Source organism: Perissodus microlepis, chromosome 10 (assembly GCF_051167445.1).
Source record: "Perissodus microlepis isolate ML-2025 ecotype Zambia chromosome 10, ASM5116744v1, whole genome shotgun sequence".
Taxonomy (NCBI): Eukaryota; Metazoa; Chordata; class Actinopteri; order Cichliformes; family Cichlidae; genus Perissodus; species Perissodus microlepis.
This window is the reverse complement of record NC_140470.1, coordinates 7,048,800-7,071,622: the sequence shown is the minus strand read 5'-3', so window position 1 is coordinate 7,071,622 and position 22,823 is coordinate 7,048,800. Positions and strand designations below refer to the sequence as shown.

The 22,823-nt window shown below is 40.1% G+C and overlaps 1 protein-coding gene across 1 annotated transcript; it reads right to left on the bottom strand.

The window, feature by feature from the left end:
• Positions 1 to 35: 35 nt before the first annotated feature.
• mlxipl (MLX interacting protein like) lies at positions 36 to 21,500 on the bottom strand. Its single transcript, XM_084941657.1, has 17 exons — positions 20,490 to 21,500; positions 18,981 to 19,087; positions 18,749 to 18,831; positions 18,567 to 18,656; positions 18,293 to 18,334; positions 15,088 to 15,262; positions 13,712 to 13,792; positions 10,518 to 10,669; positions 9,798 to 10,392; positions 9,620 to 9,693; positions 8,842 to 9,109; positions 4,288 to 4,403; positions 4,011 to 4,133; positions 3,679 to 3,806; positions 1,336 to 1,459; positions 508 to 637; positions 36 to 403 (listed from the first exon to the last, which is right to left on the bottom strand). Exons 1-17 carry the CDS (start codon positions 20,834 to 20,836, stop codon positions 255 to 257), a joined length of 2,784 nt encoding a protein of 927 aa, XP_084797783.1. The 5' UTR covers positions 20,837 to 21,500; the 3' UTR covers positions 36 to 254.
• Between the last annotated feature and the right edge of the window lie 1,323 nt (positions 21,501 to 22,823).

Genomic DNA, 22,823 nt, shown 5'->3' with positions numbered 1-22,823 from the left:
TATATATATATATATATATATATATACATACATACATATGGATAACATTTCTATGATTGTTGGGTATACTGGAGTACTTTCTTTTTTTTTTTGCAGATAGTGAGTTTTTATTGAGAATCTGATGCATTTTTAAAAGTCTCTGAGCCGAGTCTTTTTTTTAATCATTCCACAGGCTGCTCTCTAATATGTGGTCTCCTCTGCCTTCTGAAGGGTTTCCGTTCACGCTGTTCTTCAAAGGTAACATGGGGTGTATATTACTGCCGAGGGGCAGGCTGTAAGGAGTGGTCCAGGGCAGCAGCAGGGTCACCCTGGGTGACAGCGAGTGTGGCTTGCTCGGGCAGTAGGCTGGGATCTGTCAGGATGGCCGTGGTGGTACTCAAGAGACGGAGTGAACTCAGAACCACTGAAGAGAACATGTGAGGAAAGTACAAAAACAAGTTACCTATTCTTGCTATCATGCTGGCTGTAAGTGTGGGCAGTTGAGATTTGCAGGTATATGTGACTCACTGGGTCTTAGAGCAGGCAGTGAACAGTGCTGATCCATCCAGGTCAGAGTGGATCGACACAGGTCCTCCACACTGGCAGTTGACACCATTCCATTATATGACTCAAACAGCGGCTCCATGATGATACTGAACTGACACCAAGTTGAGGAAAGACGTAGTGATAAAAGGATAAACTTGGCTTTATTTTATATCTTGCTTAATATATGCATTTTTTTTGCTTCAACTGGCTTCCCCAGTTTAAATATGTCAGACATTCTTTAAAAATCTCATAACACATGTCAACAATAAGTGGGCATGCGAGTGTATGAAACACAAAATAAAATAAACCACAGTGCCCACCTTTACTGTGCTAAAGGGACATGTCACTGAGAACAGCACTGCATTAATAAAGTGTTTTTAATGGTTTAATTAATACTACTACTACTATCAAAAGACCATTCAGTTTCATCTGCAGCATATGAAGCAAAGTGGGCAGACTTCATCAGCTAAGAGACACCCAAATTGAAAATAACTTTGCTTTTTCCAAACTATATACCACACTAAACTAAACTACAAGTTAAACTACAACTATATTGTTAAATATGAAATGTGTAACAAGCCCAGGCCTGGAAATGTACTGTACCAAAGTGTAAGTATTGAACATTATTTGGATTCTCACCAATGGTGTTTTGAAACAATGTGGAATATAGGAATTTCCCACAGGAATAGAGTGGAACATTTACTCAGCCTCTAATTATGCTGCTGTCATTTGTTTTGTCTAAGCTTTTTTAAGTTTGTGGCATTTTATTGTTCCAGTGAACATTTCACACATTTACATGCATAAGGATACGATCCAGAACTTCCAGTTTTGCAGAGTCTGTGCGCGGACATACTCCCTGAACTTCTCCCTCATGTGGTCAAAGCGCTGGCGTGTGATGGGGACACCGGTGGCTGGTAGCTGCTGCTGGCACGTACTGCACCAAGAAATAAACCGAGTCAACAAAGCAGTCCAGAGCATCTTCATGTCAGCAGGATAAGATTGGATTGTTGAAGATTGGATTGTTGAAAACTGAAATGTCATGGCAATTTGGGTTTTTTAATAATTTCTTTGAGTTTTTTCCAGGGATGAATGATTTACAGAATACATCCTTAATGACTTCCAAAAAATACCAAACAAACAAAAAAAACAACCAAAAAAAAAAAAAAACAAGAATTGTGTGCACAAGTTTTTTTTCTGAACCACAAATAGGCAAATTATACATTCAGACTGAAATATATACACACAACCTAAATAATTTGATTAAATGTCCCTTAGCAAGTTGCACCTTGACCAGATGTCTTTGGTAACCCTTAACAACCATCTACCATAACTGTGGCTATATATTTGACCACTCTTCTTGGCAGACTCGGTAGCATACATTTAAACTGGTTTCCTCACACGCACCGGGTTTTTAAGCATAGTCCACAAATTAGAACAGTGGTGACACACCTGAATACTGAAACTTGTGAATTACATACAGTTGTCTGAAGTGCTGATCTTGGAATCTGCAAATGTTTGTTAATGACTCCAAGAGCTTTTCCCAACTTGTGTAAACCTGCAGTTCACCTTCGATTTTGAGTTGCTTTGACTTTAGATACACCCATTGTTCTGAGTATTGGTTAATCCAATGAGTTCTGTAAAATAAGTTTTTTATATGCTGGCAAGGACAGGAAGGAGGAAACTACCAGTTGTAGTCCATCATGATCACTAATGAGAAGTTAACATACCTTGGCCTTGTCAAAATAAAAAGTACAATAAAATAAACAGTATAGAACCTTCAGCACTAACTTTTAAAAGATACAAGTGAGTGTATGTATATATTTGAGCCTGAATGTATAATTTGACTATTTGTGGATCAGCAAAACTCCTGAACAAATTCAAACTTTTTGAAATTATTAAACATGCATGCTGGAAAATCTTTCTACCCTGGCAAAGGAACAGCTCAAAGAAATCATTAAAAGTATATGCAAACAGTGTTGGGAATACATGGAATACAACGGAATACATGTACCGGCGTAACGTATTTAAATTACAAAATATGAGTAACTGTATTCCGTTAAAGTTACCGTTTAAAAAGGTGGTATTTAGAATACAGTTTCTTTGTTGAAATAAATGGATTACATGGTGGTCTTTTCCTGTTTTATATGTAAGGCTATGCCCTCTCTACTTTTGGTAATTCCAGGCCGGTGGAAACCCAAACAAAACACGGATTAAGAGGCTCTAATGCCTGTGTCTCAATCTCACGGCCCATGTCATCCTTACTTGTGGCCCCTAAATATTTTTTCAAATTATTTTTCAGAAAGTCATTTAATATGAAGGCAAAAGGCAGACTGTTACAGGCATAGCCCTAAAGAATGTAGGCTCATGGGCAGTGTAGTCCGTGCTGCAGTGAGAATGGACTGCCATACCCATTATGTGTCTGGCGAGGGAGGAAGAAAAAGGAGAGTCGAAAAGTACGAGGTGTTACTGACCAGAAACAGGAGATGGAAGCATGTAAATATAATAAGAACCACTACAACCAAAAAGAGTGCCTGACCAGCCCACTTGTAAGTAAGCTATTAAGACTCAACAGTACACTGTGTTTGTGTTTTACTCCGAAACAGTAAGTTCCATTGGAGCAGCCTTTCAACGCCCCTCTCTGTCTCTCGCTAGCAAAGTTGACCCAGACAACAAAGTAAAGCTAGTTTTCAGTTACGACCCCGACACGGAACCCGACGTATTAGCCAGAGGTCCCTTTACTATGGTTCGGAGCCGCGGACCTGTTTTATATATGCGCGGAATAGTTTTCTACACAAGATCGCTGCAAAAAGTGCAGCCTTACCTAATGTCCGCCCTACTGTTACTCGTTTTATATTAAGAATTAAAAATCTAATTGGAATTGGTATGGCGAGTAACCTTCAGTAATAGTAATAAATCACACAGCAATAGTACATTCATGTAGTTGTAAAAAGCATGATAATATATTAAGTACTCAGAATACGTTACTCTCGTTGAGTAACGTAACGAAATACATGCCCCAAAATACATTTTGGGGCATGTATTCTGTAATCTGTAGTGGAATACATTTTAAAAGTAACCTTTCCAACACTGCATACACCTACATGCCTGCTCACATATGCACGGGCAGAGGTTGAGCTTAGCTAAAGGTCTCACTTGATGGCAGTGTTCAGGAGCTGAATCTCCTCTTTCAGTTTCTGAGCTTCCTCGTGCAGCTGAGCTCTCTCCTGCTGCATCTTAGTGATGTACTCGGCGGTCTTCTGCAGTGTGGTGGCTTTGCTGATCTGCACACAGCAGAGAGAGGGATTACCATACATCAATCATATACAAAAATTATTCACCATTATGAATAATTATTTAAATCGACAAGCTCAAATCTGGTTGCACTGTTAATGCTAAGACTTAGCATTTGCATGTTACATATTACAATCTGCCTCCAACTTTCAGCATATCCATCTAAAATGCAGCAGCACACGTTTTCACAGTACCTTTATGCTTGGCTGAGAGCTGAGTGTTGTCACGAGGTTATGTAAAGTGTCAAATCCCAGTTTGATGTTGAAACGCCTCTTCTGCTCTGCTGAGATGTGAGTTATCCTCCTGGTGTCTGTTTGCTGTGCACAGCAGAGCTCAGAAATATATTTGTCACACTTCACACACATTCACATACTGAGATAACAATAAGACTCCTATGTTCTCACTCATCACTTAACAAGGACTTGATTATATTTATATGTATAAAAAAAGAATATATCCAGGACGTCCTACCTTACTTGATTCTAGCTTTCCATATCCTGAGAACCCTGAGTGTGGAGATTCTGGGTTGGAGGCTTTGTCTAGAGGGTTTGGTGGTGATGTTTGTCCTTGATGTGTTGGAAAATTAACTAGAGAAAAAATAAATAACATACATGACATTTATGTATTATATTTGTTGGAAATCAGATGCCCCTATGTGCGTCAAACCCTGCAGTAATGAGTTTTTAATCCATTAAATCAGCTAGACATGTTGTGGCTGTGGATGCTGGCATTTAATTAAGGCTTCAGCAGTACAGTTTTAGTCAGGACCATTACGCTCAAAAGAAGATTGATATTTTTATCTGCAGTAATTATCTTTGGTATAATGGCTCTCCTCTGGGGCTTTGCATTCAATGTGCCACTCAATGTTCATAACAGGAAAGGTGAAGGTGAGGAGAGCGGTAAAGGAAGAGCTTGGGTTGGGGGTGGGTTGCTAAGTGGCTTGTAGCAGCCCAGCCCCCAACTGTGCAGAGGCCAAAAACTATTAAACTGATACACTGTTACACTATATGATACTTTTTATCATGATAGGTTTTTGAATAGGCTGTGTAATAAATTTGGGTCACCAAAACTGACAAAATGTCCATCAACCATAAATAGATAGAATTGTTAAATAGTGAGGGCGCACTGTAAACGGACTTGGGATGGCTGAAAATAACATTCTTTAGTGAATGATGAGTTTAGATTTGAGACTCCACAGAAGTCTGATAACAAAGCAACACTTTGCAAATTAAGATTGACCATTTAGATTTAGTTTCTCTTTTTGGTCATGAGCTGCAGATTAATAAATAATTAAAATAACATTTACTCTGCAGTGCTCAAGCAGGAAAACTGATTTTCAAAATAACTTTGGTTCTAAAAGAATAAACTCATTTATTAGCTGCTCATTAGTTTCTGCAAGTGAACCTCTTATTAGTTACTTGTCAGCTCCTGTCACAGCACAACAAATATTTATATTTTGAAGCAGTCAACACAGAGATTTCTCCATTCTCAGACTCTTTTGATGATATTATGTAATGTACCAGTAGTCAAGAGATAGTCAAGGTCTTCATGCTTCTTTTATGCTGATGAACATTACTTTAATATTGGCCCATAATTTAATTCAATAATATTCAATTCAATTCAATTCAATTTTATTTATATAGCGCCAAATCACAACAAAAGTCGCCTCAAGGCGCTTCATAGATACAGAGAAAAACCCAACAATCATATGACCCCCTATGAGCAAGCACTTTGGCGACAGTGGGAAGGAAAAACTCCCTTTTAACAGGAAGAAACCTCCGGCAGAACCAGGCTCAGGGAGGGGCGGCCATCTGCTGCGACCGGTTGGGGTGAGAGAAGGAAGACAGGATAAAAGACATGCTGCGGAAGAGAGACAGAGGTTAATAACAGATATGATTCAATGCAGAGAGGTCTATTAATACATAGTGAGTGAGAAAGGTGACTGGAAAGGAAAAACTCAATGCATCATGGGAATCCCCCGGCAGCCTACGTCTATTGCAGCATAACTAAGGGAGGATTCAGGGTCACCTGGTCCAGCCCTAACTATATGCTTTAGCAAAAAGGAAAGTTTTAAGCCTAATCTTAAAAGTAGAGATAGTGTCTGTCTCCCGAATCCAAACTGGAAGCTGGTTCCACAGAAGAGGGGCCTGAAAACTGAAGGCTCTCCCTCCCATTCTACTTTTAAATACTCTAGGAACAACAAGTAGTTCTGCAGAGCGAGAGCGAAGTGCTCTAATAGGGTGATATGGTACTACAAGGTCATTAAGATAAGATGGGGCCTGATTATTTAAGACCTTGTATGTGAGGAGCAGGATTTTGAATTCAATTCTGGATTTAACAGGAAGCCAAAACAGGAGAAATATGCTCTCTCTTTCTAGTCCCTGTCAGTACTCTTGCTGCAGCATTTTGGATTAGCTGAAGCCTTTTCAGCGAGTTTTTTGGACATCCTGATAATAATGAATTGTAGTAGTCCAGCCTGGAAGTAATAAATGCATGAACTCGTTTTTCAGCGTCACTCTGAGACAGGATATTTCTAATTTTAGAGATGTTGCGCAAATGGAAGAACGCAGTCTTACATATTTGTTTAATATGTGCGTTGAAGGACATATCCTGGTCAAAAATCACACCAAGATTCCTCACAGCGTTACTGGAGGCCAAGGTAATGCCATCCAGAGTAAGAATCTAGTTAGATACCATATTTCTAAGATTTTCAGGGCCAAGTACAATAACCTCAGTTTTATCTGAATTAAGAAGCAGAAAGTTAGCGGCCATCCAGGTCTTTATGTCTTTAAGACATTCCTGCAGTTTAACTAATTGGTGTGTGTTATCTGGCTTCATAGATAGATAGAGCTGGGTGTCATCTGCATAGCAGTGAAAATGTATGCTATGTCTTCTAATGATGCTGCCTAAGGGAAGCATGTATAATGTAAACAGAATTGGTCCTAGCACTGAACCCTGTGGAACTCCATAATTAACCTTAGTGTGTGAAGAGGACTCTCCATTTACATGTACAAATTGGAGTCTATTAGATAGATATGATACAAACCACTGCAGTGCAGTACCTGTAATACCTACAGCATGTTCTAATCGCGCTAATAGGATATTATGGTCAACAGTATCGAATGCTGCACTAAGGTCTAGCAGGACAAGCACAGAGATGAGTCCACTGTCAGAGGCCATAAGAAGATCATTTGTAACCTTCACTAAAGCTGTTTCTGTGCTGTGATGAGCTCTGAAATCTGACTGAAACTCTTCAAATAAACCATTCCTCTGCAGATGATCAGTTAGCTGTTTGACAACTACTCTTTCAAGGATTTTTGATATGAAAGGAAGGTTGGAGATTGGCCTATAATTAGCTAAGACTGCTGGGTCTAGAGATGGCTTTTTGAGTAAAGGTTTAACTACAGCCACCTTGAAGGCCTGTGGTACATAGCCGATTATTAGAGATAGGTTGATCATATTTAAGATCGAAGAATTAATTAATGGCAGGACTTCTTTGAGCAGTTTTGTAGGAATGGGGTCTAAAAGACACATTGATGGTTTGGAGGAAGTAATTATTGAAGTTAACTCAGAAAGATCAATTGGAGAAAAAGAGTCTAACTTAACATCAATGGTAGTAAGAGTAGCTGTAGATAATATTACATCTGTGGGATGATTATTGGTCATTTTTTCTCTAATGATAAAAATTTTATTTGTGAAGAAGTTCATGAAGTCATTACTAGTTAACGTTAAAGGGATGGTTGGCTCAAAAGAGCTCTGACTTTTTGTCAGCCTGGCTACAGTGCTGAAGAGAAACCTGGGGTTGTTTTTATTTTCTTCAATCAGTGACGAATAGTAAGATGTTCTGGCTTTGCGGAGGGCTTTCTTATAAAGCAACAAACTATTTCTCCAGGCTAAATGATGATCCTCTAAATTTGTGACACGCCATTTCATCTCCAGCTTACGAGTCATCTGCTTTAGGCTACGTGTTTGAGAATTATACCACGGAGTCAGGTACTTCTGATTAGAGACCTTAGTTTTCACCGGAGCTACAGTATCCAGAGTCGTACGTAGTGAGGAGGTAAAATTATTAACAAGATAATCGACCTCTGTTGGAGTAGTATTCAGATAGCTGCTCTGCTCTATGTTGGTACAGGGCATTGAAGATGATAACAGTGGGTGGATTATATTCTTAAACTTAGTTACAGCGCTTTCAGAAAGACATCTACTTTGATAAAGTCTACTCTCCACTGCTGTGTAATTTAAAGAGAGTTTTTTTGTTGATTGGTGAATCGCTGCCTTTCTCTTTAAAACAAAACAAAAAAATGTAGGAATCTTAAATTTGTGCTTAGTTGATTATTTCTTTGTTGTAATAATGCTTGCTGTCAATAAATTTTATACTGCTGGAAAGCCACATTTCCAAGGAAAATGCATTTGTGGGTTGAGTGGGTTGCCCCGATGTAAAACTTTACTTCTCTAAAAATGCCATGTTGTTCATTGTCTTGGATGACTGAAGTCTGAAGGAACAAGTCATAGACAGCCAACATAACCACACAGGCTGACTTACAACAAATGCTGGCTGAAGAATGTGATGCCATCCCACAGCACTGTGTGTCCAAGCTGGTGACCAGAATGAGGAAGTGGTGCCAGGCTGTTGTGGCTGTGTATGGTTCTTCCACATGTTACTAAGGTCCCTGTTTGTTAAATGGATAAACTGTTAAATTGCTGATATGGTTTGTTTCTTCAGAATTCAATTATCCACTCTAATGAATGACACTACACAAGAGTCAGTAGCAGAACAAGCTGTTTGACATTTGCAGAGAAGATGGCACATTTTTCATGGGCACAACCCACATTTGATAAAAAAAAAGACCAAAAAAAAAAAATTATCAAATCGTGCTGACCTGTTGACAGTTAAGCATCTGTTATGTTTTTCACATTCTACTGTAAATCAAATAAGGGTTTTTAAGATTTGCAAGTCATTGCTTTCTGTACCACTTTTTTATAAATGGGGTTGTATCACTCCCTGAAGCAGTGAGGTCCTACCAGTTAAGCTGCTCCTGTCAGTGCTGTAGAGCTGAACAGGTGACAGCTTCTCAGTCTTGGGAACGAGGAGGGTTGTGCCAGTGTCTGAGGTACCGTGGGTAAGCAGGGCAGACACAGCAGAGCCTCTGGAGGTGCTAGTTTGAGGTCCACTGTGGCCCAGGGTGGCACTCTGGCTTTGCAGAGGCGTCAACACGGGGATCCCTACCGACCAACCGGCCCCGTGCTGCAGCTGTGATGAAGGTCCACCTACATGTGTTCCTCTGCTTGTCTGCTGAGCAACACATGGTATCCAATTAGAAGACCTGTCTCACAAAAATGAAATCACTTTCCCCTGAAAGGATGTGGCACAGAGAATTTAGAGCAGAGGTTTGAACCAACGCGCATATATATATATATATATATATATGATTAGGAACTTATAATGGACATAAATCTGCTTGCTGAATGAAAAGACACCGCTTGCTATGTCCTCTTTTGTTTAGGTTAGATGACTAAACTTTTAGATGTAACCTATGTATCAGGTAAGCTTTTGAAAATTTCTGCAGTCTTCTACAAAAACATTAACACTAAGGTGCGGCTTACTAAGGACACCTGTGTCTATTGCCAGCACACAGCACTCCTTCAGTTGCTCATACTTACATACATATATCAGTAATACAATGCTGAGTGGCCTTGATGATATGAATATCCATTCTCCAGTAGCACTTGGTAAAAGTCACTAAAGTTCATTAGTTATTTCTTGTTGACATGCTGTGCTAAGCCAGTTTTCCACACTCACTGAGGAGCTAGAGGATGATGACCTCTGAGCTTTGGCTGTCACTGGAGCAGTATCAAATCCCAGGGTTGGCTTTCCTGATAACACAAATCAAAAATGAAACATAAGCCCACTGCATTTTTTATTTTTGTTTTACTTAAAAAACTGTTAGATGAGGAAGAACATGTCAGAATTCACTCACGTTCATGAGCCCCAGTGGAGAGCAGTTTAGCCAGACAGCTAGTAGGTGGGGGAGTGGATGGAAGTACAGGGGGGGCAGCTGTCCTCGCCCCTCCTGTCTTTTGCTTATGCTTCCCTTTGGCCCCCGTAAATGTCACCTGTTCTGGCACTGAGAAGCAGTGAGCTGCTGTGACAGAGGGCAGCGCTGCATGGACTGGGTCAGATACAACAGCCAGGTAAGAGAGAGAGTGGCAGGGAGTCTGGGAGTACGTTTCCCCTGTGTGAGGGTATCCGTGAGCCTGCTGCGCACCACCCTGAGCCCCCATGGTGGAGGCTGTGTGAGTGATGACAGTGGAGGTTCCACTGGTTGTCGTATAGTAACCAAACTTGTGGCATGGCAGTGGGTACAAAAAGGGAATACTTGAGGCCGTCTGTTCAGTGCTGCTGCTAAATGCTATAGAAACTGGTGCATCGTGGTATGACTGATGTCCATAAGGCATGGCTTCTGTTATGATGTTGGATGTGTGGTATTCTCCACAATCCTGGCCAGAGCTGGTCTGGTTTGGCCGGGTATTAGATATAGAGGGGTGGGACAGATTGTCAGATAGTAGATTGGGCTGGGAAAAAAATAAATCTGTTTTACTGATTAAACAAGAATAACATTAGATGCTGAAATAATTGAATAATTCTGCACAAGCAGACAATAAACACAAACAGAAGAAGCTGATAACAGCAGCAGTACCTGAGCCAGCTGCGTGTCGATGAGAAGCTGGGGAGCTGTTGCCACAGGGGAGGGAACTGGAGCAAACGCTGCACTAGAAGAACTCTCAAAATAGCTACAGTCCGCAAAACCAGTGTGCTCGGTGGGCTGGCCACGGTTGTTCATAAAGATATCTGAGAAAGAGTACAGTATATATAGTATGTTATTCAGAATATCAGCTGGAAAAGGCACTGATACAGCAGGAAGATAAAACATTTAAAAGAATAATCTAATTAAATAAAGTACATGTGACATATATGGACATTCAACATAACAAAATAACCAATATATCAATCAACTGTTTATAAGTAACTCAAATTTTATGCTGAAAAGGAAGTAGAAAGTAGAAACTTAAATGATCCTACCCCTCATTCCTGTCTAATGAATGATAGAAATATTCTTCTTACTTTTAAAGGCCTGCCAGCGGCACACACACACACACACAATATTTTACTTCATGGTAAAATAATACATGGAAAGTAGGATAGTGCTCTCTGGTGGACAACTGAAGAAACAGAGGTTATACCAAATAAGGATTTTGTATTTTGTGTACTGCAGTTTCTGTTACATTGTATATACAGTGACCAGTGTAGCATTCCAATAAAAACCAGTTTTTGCAGATTTTCTAGACATGGTATAACACTAGTACTTACACCGTACAGCCATGAGTATTCACACAACCATTCAAATCACTGAATTCAGGTGTTCCAGTCACTTTCATGGCCACAGGTGTATATAAGAAAAAAAAGGAAAAAAAAAAAAAATCACACACCTAGTCATGCAGACTGCTTCTACAAACATTTGTGAATGAATGGGTCGCTCTCAGGAGCTCAGTGAATTCTAGTGACAGGATGCTGGCTGTGCAGTGAGTTTTAAAGTTTCCTCACTGCTAAATATTCCAAAATCAACTGTTAGTGGTCTTATAACAAAGTGGAAGCAATTGGGAACGACAGCAACTCAGCTACAAAGTGGTAGGCGACGTAAACTCACAGAGCGGTGTCAGTGGATGCCGAGGCACATAGTTAACAGAGGTCACTAACATTCCGCGGAGTCAGGAGAACCCTACTTGTCTAACTGCATTGTGTAAAGTTTGATGGAGGGGGGATTATAGTGTGGTATTGCTCTTCAGGAGTAGGGCTCTGCCTTTTAGTTCCAGTGATAGGAACTTAACTGGCCTACACAGAGTGCTGATCTCACAGAACACCTTTGAAATTAATAAGAGCGGAGTCTGCAAGCTGGGCCTTCTCATCAGTCATCGGTTTCTGACCTCATAAATGCAGTTTTGGAAGAATGGTCAAAAATTCCCATAAACACTCCTAAACCTTGTGGAAAGCCTTCCCAGTAGAGCTGAAGCTGTTATATCTTCAAAGGGTGTGCGAACTTCATATTAAATCCTGTGGATTAAAAATGGGATGTCACTCAAGTTCATTTGCGTGTGAAGGCAGACAACTGAATACTTTTTGCAGTATAGTGTCTTTTCTGTCTTTATTTTAAGGTAAAAGAGACAAAGAACAGAAATGGAAAATTAAACCCTCACACAATGTGAAGCTCTCTGCATGAGATGATCAGTCAGGGTATTTACATTTTATTTGCCAGGTCACATAGTTTTAAATCTATGCTGGCAGGTTGCCAGTTTTTTCACATGTTATTTAAGGTTTGAGCAGTCAAATATTAACTGTCTTCACTCAAACAGGCAGTAACCCTAAGTTTTCCTGAACTGAGCATCTTTCATCAAGACACATTGTTCAGAATGCCTCATGATCTCACAGTAGGTAATGCGGTATGCATTACCTACTGTGAGATCAAAAAGCTCTTTTTTTTTTATCTCAGTAAAAAGAAAACTCAGTATTTCCATGTAAGAGAAATACAGAGAAATCATGAATTAATTAAGAGCGCTGACAGATACTAGCTGCCTGGTCACTGTGACAAAAAAAGCAAAGACACCACACAGCTGATACTTCAGGAGCCTGTCAGGGCAGTAAGAACACACACATTCCTGTCTAATGAATGATAGAAATATTCTTCTTACTTTTAAAGGCCTGCCAGCGGCACACACACACACACACACACACACACACACACACACACAGCAGTGGGCAACAGGTTGTCTGTTGGTTACAAAGACTTACTTGTAGCCATGGGGCTGCAGGATTGCATCACTGAAAGTAATACAAAGGCCAGAAAAATCACAGCCATCTTGCCCTGAGCAAGAAACTAAACTCTAACCTGGTTCCTTCCTCTTGCTTGAAGCTTTGCTCCTCTTTCGCTGCAGGCTGACTGTTCAGTGTAAAGACTAAAGCAGACCCCAGGCATACTGCCATATTGGCTTCTTGTCCAGTATGTGTCAGCTTGGTAAGTTAGGTTCTCTACATTTAGTCATGCTTTACAAAGACATTTACTTTACCCTGCGTCAATTAACTTTCAGCCATTTGTAAAAGCTATGCTATCACTTTTAAAGCCGGCAAGCTTGCTAACAGTTGCATATTTATACCTCTAAATGATACAAAGCAGGAGTGAAACTTGTGTGAAGCCATGTGTTGGTCCATCTAATCAATATTAGTGCAACTTTCATTCATTTCAGCTCAATTTATTTTATATTAGCTCCCTACACCATGAATTTATAAAATCCAATCAAAATTAAATGAAATCACAGACCTGAAAGCTACAGCTCAATAGGAATTGTGGTAACAACATAATTTTACTTTATAAAAAAAAATAGAAAATCATCATCATCATCTTCCAGCCCATCAATATTTATTTCCCTAGTTTATAGGTGGTGCCAAAAGTAGCAATAGTGGTTAAATACATCCTCTTCCACTTCCCCATTTTCCCCAGTTCAACCCTGCCTCTGACAATCCTTTAACTCATGAATGCCAAACAACATACTGCTGACATAGCACAAATCAGAGGAGTGTCCCTCAAGGTTTTTTCACTCATCAACATCTGCTGGAACAGAAACTTAATTTATGTACTACAAAAATATGATTAAGATAATCATCAGCCAAATATGGCTGATAAGAATCTAATCTTAAAAACTCATGTACTCTTCACACTATATCATGCACCGTCAGCGAGCATTTAACTGTAATCAACCTGTGATTGGATGCATTAATCAATTCTTCACATGTACATCATTTACAGATAAACAGATGGACATATGAAAGGATAGAAAGTACCTGGTATATCCATGAAATCATCCAGGTTGGGCTGCAGTGGAGTCAAGCCTGGTTGAATCATGTCAGCATTGCTGGTGTATGCTGAAGTGGAAGAGAACATAATAACAGATGCATGCGTGAGAAAGAAATGCTTTAGTACTATTGTGTTTTGTTGTTTTGTTTTTTTTGGGGGGTTTTTTTTTGGGGGGGGGGGGGTTGACAAGTCATCTTTCATCATAGGGAATTTCATTGGCTGAATTGCTAACCCATGTGACCAGCAGACAGAGTCACCAAACTGAGGTAGGAACTTAGAAAGTGAAATACTTCTACATTATATTAAAGCATAGTTTGGATTTGTTTGCCCTCTTGCTGAGAGTTATAAGGTGGATCTTTCATCAAAGGCTGTTTTTAACATAGATTAGCAAAATGTGGACACTGGCAGAAACAGCCAGCTGGCTGTGTTTAAAGGCAACCTGTCCACCTGCCAGCTGAAGAAATCACATATCTTATTTGTTTAGGTTGCACAAGAAACAAAGTGTTGATGGTGACTTCCTGCTTTGCCTTGTTGTTCCCTTGTCACCGTGAGATGGCTTGGAAAACAGCACAGACTCCAAAATGTATTGTGCCTGATAGTCCCCAGCTCTGACTGAGCTTTAGGCGTGCTGATCCACATTGCCTTTTTACCCATGTTTTCATCTTTTTAAGCTAGGACAACCTTCTGCTGGGTAAAGCCATACTTTGAACAGACAGATAATGAGAGCGTTGGGAAGTGCGAATGGATGACAGGCTACTGTTAAACCCCCCCCCCAACAAAAACAAACAAACAAAAAAACTGGTGATGTAGCACTGCAGTAAACAGGCCCCATCCCTACTTTTATATGTTGCTGTTGCTGGTATCAAATTTTAAAGAGAAAAAAAATATATATATATGTGTATTTCTCAATTTCTCTGCATTTTATATGATGCCCATGTATTATTTTCCATCAAATTTAACTTTTAATTATTTGAAAATTAATGCATTCTGCTGTTATTTACCTTTTTTTTGGAAAAGGGCATTCATTTCTGAAAACGGGACCAAATTTAAAATGAGAGAAATAAAAGTCCAACCATATCTCTATGATTATGTTCCTTTTTTGCTGAAAATCTGTCCCTAAAGCTCCTGTTTATGACAGACTTGAGTTAGAAATATTATTTTGGGCAATTTATTTGATTCAAAAAGTAAAATGAACCAGGATATAATTTTCAGCCCAGTAACAACTAATTGGAATCAATTATTTAATCCATGCAGCATGCAGCCTACGATCCGCCTTGCTTTTAAATGCTTCCAATCAAATTCTGCAGGATTTGAGACACAAGTCCCTGCTGAAAGTCATTCCACAAACTTGTCTACTACTCACTGTTGTGTCGCTCGCTGGTCCAGGGACATGGCTTCTGTGTCATGGTGAATAGGGTGTCAGAGATGTCGGACAGAAGGCAGTCCAGGTCAAACATGTGGACCTCCGCGGGGACAGCCTCGGGTTCCTGGTATGTCTGATAGGGCCATTTGTCCTGCCTGGCTTGGCAGATCTGACCCTGCCAAACATCAACAAGGAATCAGAACACTTACAGGATCTGACATGCCAAGTTAATCCCAGATCTATCCATTAGGGGCTCAACATAAATAGAGCTGGAAAGTCCTAATTCATCAATGACTTCTAGTTCTCCCAATCTGTGCTTGCAATTAGTGCTCTATGAAAACTTTGTGCCACGTTTGTTCCGCTGATAAATGACAAAATGCCTCTCAAAACTAATATTAAAACAGCAAGAAAAAAAAACATCTATATCCAGTTACACACAAAACAAAACTGCACACCTACAGCATTCACAACTTCAACATGTGCTAAGCTGTCATCTCCCCCCCATCCCTTTCTGCCCCTTCTCCTTTGGAAACCCAGTGAACAACTCACAGAAATGAAGCGCCAGAGCCAGCCTGTTTGAGATGCTTTGTTTCACCCCGATCTTCTACTCCGCCTTTACCTTCCACTTCTAAGCCCAGGGCCACATTTATAGGGAAGCCCACCAGATTGAGCCGGAAACTATTTCTGATTACGTCTGAACACACGACATCCCCTCTTAGAATACAAGCACGCACGAGCAGAAATGAGGTAAGATTGTTGCGCGCACATGTATGTGTGTATGTGTGCGCGTGTGCATGTGGGGTGCATCATGAAAAAGCTGTTTTGACACATTGTTCAGAAACACTGGGCCCTCACAGGTTTTCATTATGTTGGCTTTGTTCATTTCTTTATTTTGATGTCTCACCATTTCAATAAGAGCGGCAGCCTTTTGTCCCTGACCTAATTCTGGGAGTCGCACACACACACACGTGCATGCAAACTGTAAAAGGCCCCTGCTAAACACAAACTGATGCTGCTTGGAGAAAATATACACATGCATATGAGCGGCTGAAAGACTGCAGCATCGACAGGGTGCGTTTACATCGTTTGGTGAGAAGTTTCATTTCAAAAGAGATTCTCCTAGATCTAAATCTAACTCAACTTTGGTATCCAGAAGGACGCAATTTTTTATTATCAAAGCCATTAGTGAACCTTACCCAACCCTACAGATTACCCCACTTTTAAAACTTTTGCATCTCCCACCTATCAAGTTTGAATTTCATTCAACGACGTTGGTCCTTCCTTCCTGGTGGAGAGGGGGCCCACCTAAATTATTGAACTGTTTCATCCCTGCACTACAAGTTGGCTTCTCTGGTCCTCAGAGAGGGGTCTTCTTACGGTTCCATGTGCCAGTCCAAGAACTGAGGGTGATCGTGCCTTCCACACCTTAGCTCCAAAACTGCAGAACAGCTCAATTCTCTTTGTGCCCATTTAAAAAGGCAGCTTAACCCTGTAACACCAAGTGCTTCGTATTTAATGGGTGAGGTTTTGAGACTGCTACATTGTCAGTGTGATTGTTTTTCCCTGAAAAGACTAAATATGTTGCACAAATGTTAAGCACTAAATTGCACAAAAATCCCAGATGTAAATAAAAAAATCTTAATAATTGAAACTCGTATATGCAAATTTCGCTCTTTTAAATATTTGTCAGAAGGTTCATTAAATAATGTATTCAAAAACATTTGATTTTTCTGTAAATTATTTGATGGCTCAGAGTGTACAGTGCTTGTAGTGTGTGTTCATTTTGTTTACTTATGTGTATGTCTCCCTTTTGCAGAGTGAGATTTTTTTTTCCTTACTCATTTACACAGCATTATCACCTAATAGGATATTATTTCACTCTCAGACTGAATATAAGGGCTAAGTCTAGTGATCTTAATTTTCAGCCTTTTTCGTGTTATTATTAGAGCAGCTTTCCAGCTGCCTTCTTCACTCTAAACCACACACTACAACTCTCGTTCAGGTCCCTGCAAACTACTGAAATAGGGAAGGTGTGACCAGGTTTTGAACAACAGCTCAGGGTCAGCTTCCCCTGAACCCACTGCTCCACCTCTCCCATGCAGCTGAGCCACAAACCACACCCTGCTACAGTCTGTAAATGAACTGTGTAAAAATCTATTGAAATACATTGTCACTGTAGATAATAATCTGAACGTTATTTTACTATTCTACTTTATTAGAAAGTGGTTGATGTTAAAAATTTAAAGCCAATTAAATTTCAGACTAGGGCTGTCACAGGTTAAAAGTGCACAACTGTAACTGTGTAACCGCATATATGACATGATTACAGTATACGACATTCACACTTTTGACTAGTGTTTTTCTAAGCACTAAATGTAATCTGTTAAGAGAATGGTGTGATAAGAATATGAGTGCGCAGAGCATAAAAACACAGTGAAGTGATCTTTGACCTGTCAGCTACTTGCTGATATTGGCCTTGCCGCGTAATCCATCAAAAGACGGGTCAGACACAGCATTATTATTGAAGTTTTCCTAATGTTGAACTCAAGTAAAGCTTGGACTTCCAGTGCCACAGCACATCTACAGAAAAATGAAAAATTAGAGCCCATGAAAGATGAAATATGAGGAATACTATCATGAATGAGGCCCCCCCCGCTGTTTCTCCTGTCTGCCACTAAATATTTTGTCTCTGCCACCTTAGCGTCACTGTCGAAAGCCGATGCCCCTCTGCTGCCCGGTTTTTGCCAAGTGCTGCTGGAAGTAGGTCATATTTGATTAGGTTACATTCATTTTTTTCACCGTTTTTCTTGAATAAAGATTAAGAGTTATGGGTATTGTTGCAGCAGGCAGTTAGCTGGGTCAGTTGCCTTCATATGTCAGGTTGTGACGCACAGCCCAAGTTGTTTTGCCCATTTCTATTTTCTTTTTTAAATCTCTTTTTTTCTCCCCTCCTCCCTTGTTCAGCCAGGGAGGCTAAATTCAAATGCTAAAAATAGTCGCTTGGTGGTCTTTAGTGATCGTATGTCACTACAAGGACATTCAAAAGTAAACAATGCCAGCAGGTCACCCAAACATTACAATATATGTTGGGTCAGTTGGCCAGCTTCAGCCTCCACTCTTCAAAATCAATACTTTTCAACTTTAATTTTCTTGCAATATTGCAATAATGTAGCAATAATGAAGTAATGTGTGACTTCTGACTTACCTCTTGAAGCATTAATAGGATGTCATCCTTCTTTTTCTGAAGCTGCAGCAGAAAAAGACAGAGCGAGTGTGGAAATGAACCATGTTTTTGTTTCTATGCACATCACCTTATGTTAACTAATTACAGTTTTGATCAGGTAAAAGTGTTGGAAAGTGGGGCCATTGGGGTTCATCCTTTGGGGACTATGAAAACGTGACAAACTGTCCAACCAATAGGTACTGGTACTGACTTAGAGACAGATTAAAGATGTACTGTGAATAAGGTGAGCGCTCACCCTCTTCTTATAGTAAATCCTCCACTTATGGTACTCCTTGATCACCACCTCAATCCTTCTCTTCCAGTAGCTGCCCTCTAATATGATCGCCTGTTGACACGATGCCAGAGAAACACTAAGTATGTTTTTTTTTTTCAAGGATGAGCTAAAATATGCAACACCTACATCATTCATTCACTCACTTCGGGCTTTCGATGCGCATCTGCCTCCAAGCCATCCAGCGGGGTCACAAAGCCACATACTGGGTTTTTCCTCTTCTCCACATCTGAGCCAAGCAGAAAGAGGAAAAAAGGACAAGAAAAATCAGCTGCTGCGTAGACATTCATTCTGGTGAAATGTGGATTCTCTCGACCCATGTTAGGTCACCCGGTTCTTCTAGTCTCACAATTAAAAAAAAAAAGCACCAGCACTCACACTGAATGAACCATGCTCTCCAGATTGCATTGTTCAGACGGATCTTATCCCTCCACAGCAACCGCAGACCCTTAAAAGATTTCCATTTAGGAGAGACTATCTTACCACTGTGGAGAAAAGAAAAGTGGAATATGTATTTGTTTCGGGGAAAATGTGAAAGCCCTTTCATTTATAGTCTTTGAGGCAAAAAGGCATAAACGTGCATAAATGACTCTTTTAGAAAAAACAATGGGAACACTGCCTCAAACCTGTCCTGATTTTGACTAATAGTAGCCAATCAACTTATTCCCCGGTATACAACCCGGCTGTATGTGCTTTTTCCCCCCTCCCTCACTTTTTCTCTGCCTGCTGAGAATAGGGCTCCTAATGTGAGGTGCTCAAGGAGTTGCTGGGAAGCCTGGGGAAATCATTCTCAACATGCTTTTAATGGACTGACATGGCTGCGTATTATTCAGCCCAAACAGCAGAGACAGCGTATTGCAAAAAAACAAAGAGAAATCAGCAGAGGAACCACTTTACATCAGTCTGGTTAATGATAAATAGCGGAAAGCGGAGCAGCAATCTGTGCGGAATAAGAGGCCGTGTCATAGGCTTGGAAAATATACATAAATATATAATAAAGTACTTGTTTTAAATCTGTATTTTTTGTGTTTGATAATAGTTGCACAATGAATCCTGAAACAGTGCCACAATTTGTCAAACTAGATCTATAAACAAATGCAATTTTCCACCCAGTGACAGCAGATTTAAAAAAAAAAGAAAGAAAAAAAAAGTCTTCTTTGGGCCAAGGGTTGATGAAAGCTCTTATAAACACGGTTTCAAAGAAAGTGGTCCTCATTTTTTAAGTAAATGAAAAATCAATGTGTAGTCTGATGTTACTGAAACGTAAGCATGTTTAGAGAGTATAGGGAGGTTTCTTTGGTATTTGGTTTGTTTTAAGTGCGGCGGCTTCCTCTGCTATAGCTGTTCATATGCAGGAGCTATTTGTGACATTTTGTAACAAATGGCTGCTCTCAAACAGAAAAACAAATTTCTAGGGCATCGTGTCAGGAGTTTCTTTCCTTTGCATCAGTCACACTGTCCTTTGTCCAGTCCTGCCAACTAGAATCAAAGTCCACTTTTTTTTGGTGAAAATTTCCAAACTGGTTATGCAACAGACTGACAACACATATACACAAACAACCACAGCATTAACTATCAGCTTTGAAGGGAACTCTATTAAGACAAATATAAATATATATATTAAAAAATATATTTTAAAATATGGTTTAGTTTAGTTCGTTTAGTGAGCTTCGGTTAATTTACAATACTCTTATTTTAAAACAGAGACTGATCCTGTGCATATCGCTGCTTTAAATGTCAGCTCAGAATGAGACACTTTCACATTCTTTGGAGATATTTTCTTCCACGTGGTTTAGCTGAACTGAACAAGCAGAAAGCTGAAAATAAAAATGCTGATTAAAACCCCGACTTCATTCTTTCCCCCTACTGCACGCAGCAGGGACCCACCTGTAGGCCAGTGACATGCACTCGAACAGGCGGGTCAGAGTGGGGTCGATGCTCAGGCTCCCGGAGCTGAGTGGACCGTAGCGGTACGTTTGACACCCCGTTATGTTCACCGTGTCAAAGTCGTACCTCAGAGATCCTCCACTCTTCCTCCTCCGCGCTGCAGAGTCGCTGTGGGGCGAGGATACCATGAAGTGTCCGCTGTGGATCACCTGAGTGCGGGGGAAAGCTTCGGGCGACGGCCCGGTGCCGGCCACCCGAGCGGGTTCCCCCTCCGGGTCAGAGTCCGATTCTAAGAAGTCCTGAAGCTGGCTCTCTCCGGCCGAGCAAACTCTCCCTTTGCCCGCCATTGCGCACTTTCATTCAGCGGTGAGCGTCGGACAGAAAGTGAACTTTCTCCTCAGCTGACTTCCCCCGCTTCCTGTCCTGTTTTCTTCAGATATTTGAATATTTCCTCAAGGAAGAGCCGTTTGCTATCAAGCAATGATTATCCTCATCTGTCAGTGGAGGGCTCAGCCAACCAGCTGCAGGACCTACACCTCTGGAGCACGGTGTGTGTGTGGACTGTTGTGTAACAGCATACTATCATTATGTCAACTTCTCAAACTGGTAAAGTCCCCAAGGGAATAGACAGAAAGTGGTAATTATTAATAAACCAAAAAAAAAAAATAAGTATTAGAAAGTAGAGATGGACCGATCCGATATTACGTATCGGTATCGGTCCGATACTGACCCAAATTACTGGATCGGATATCGGTGAGAAATAAAAAATGTAATCCGATCCATTAAATATCAAAAAAGCACCTCACAAAACTTGCTACACGGCGTAACTCGGCTCATAACCGTAGCACGTCGCAGCAGTATGCATCACGTGATAGAGCGGTTGTGTGTATTTGTAGCCTCACCAGCATTTCATCTCCGAGGAAGTTATCCCAGAGAGAAGTAAAGCAAGTGTGTAAGTTCATCTCTGAATGTCTGTAAAGCATTCCCACGTTAAGCTTAACAACAGATATATGGAGCAACTGCCTCTCTCTCTCTCTCCGGCTGCTACTTCAATCGTGAAACTGCTTAATGATCAGCTGATCGGCTTTTCTGTCGCGAGTCCGTCTCTCTTGTTTGTTTTTGGCCCACTTTGCACCAGAAAGAGGAAACCAGCGGCTGAACAACAGCAGAACGTTTAAGCTTGATAAGCTGCTGTTAGAATTTATTTAATATTACTTTCTACACCAGGATCCTTTTCTACGTAGCTGACGGCTGGTAACTGTGCAGGGGCGGATCTAGCAAAGTTTAGCCAGGGGGGCCGATAGGGCATGAACAGGGAAAAGGGGGCACAAAGACATACTTTTCTTTCTTATTCTCATTTAAAATGTCTAGCTTTTAATAAATAATTATCTGACTCTTACACCCAAAGTTTTAATCTGATGTAAAATATATAGAAGTCCATTACTGTAGTAACTGTTAAGTCTAATATACCCTAGTAAGCTATAGTACTTTTTCCTTTGGGAAAGTACCATCTGTGAATTCTGCAATTCTGTTGAAGAAAGATGTTGAATCTATTTAATTATTCTTGAAAAATAATTTATTTCTGTGCATTTTTCCCCCTGCATCAAATTAAATTTGATTACATTGATTAAGCATCATGAGGTGGAGGGTGTTTCCCTATTTTTTTTTGCTGGGAGTTTGCAACCCTATTAGTTAGGTTGCTTAATATTTCTGCTAAGTACTCTTTAAAATACCAGAATAGGGAGGATGGAGTAGGTTTAAGTTTATTAGATTGATCAGTGTTGCTGAACTATGAAATATTTTGGGCGCAGTGTATTTTTTACATACAGGTATAACAGAATAGCTTTAGTGTTGTTTATTTAAACTTGAGTATGAACTTATACAAAATGCAGCAAGATATTAAAAAAACGTTTTATTGATTAAAAAACACACTATATCGGATTCATATCGGTATCGGCAGATATCCAAATTTATGATATCGGTATCGGTATCGGACATAAAAAAGTGGTATCGTGCCATCTCTATTAGAAAGTAGGAGTAAACCGGCTTCAAGTGGATGTGTCACAGATTCATATTATCATCACTATATACACAAACAACCACAACCTTAACTATCAGCTTTGAAGGGAACTCTATATGTATATATATTTTAATTTGCTTCTAAACTTTAACATCTTAGATGTGTTTCAGCAAAAGGATTTCATGTAAAAGGATTTCTGCACATTTAAAACATATCACATATATCTGTGTTTAGGAACAGAGATGGGCAGAGATGGTTACTGTAATCCGATTACTTTTTTCAAGTAACGAGTAAAGTAAGGGATTACTATTGCA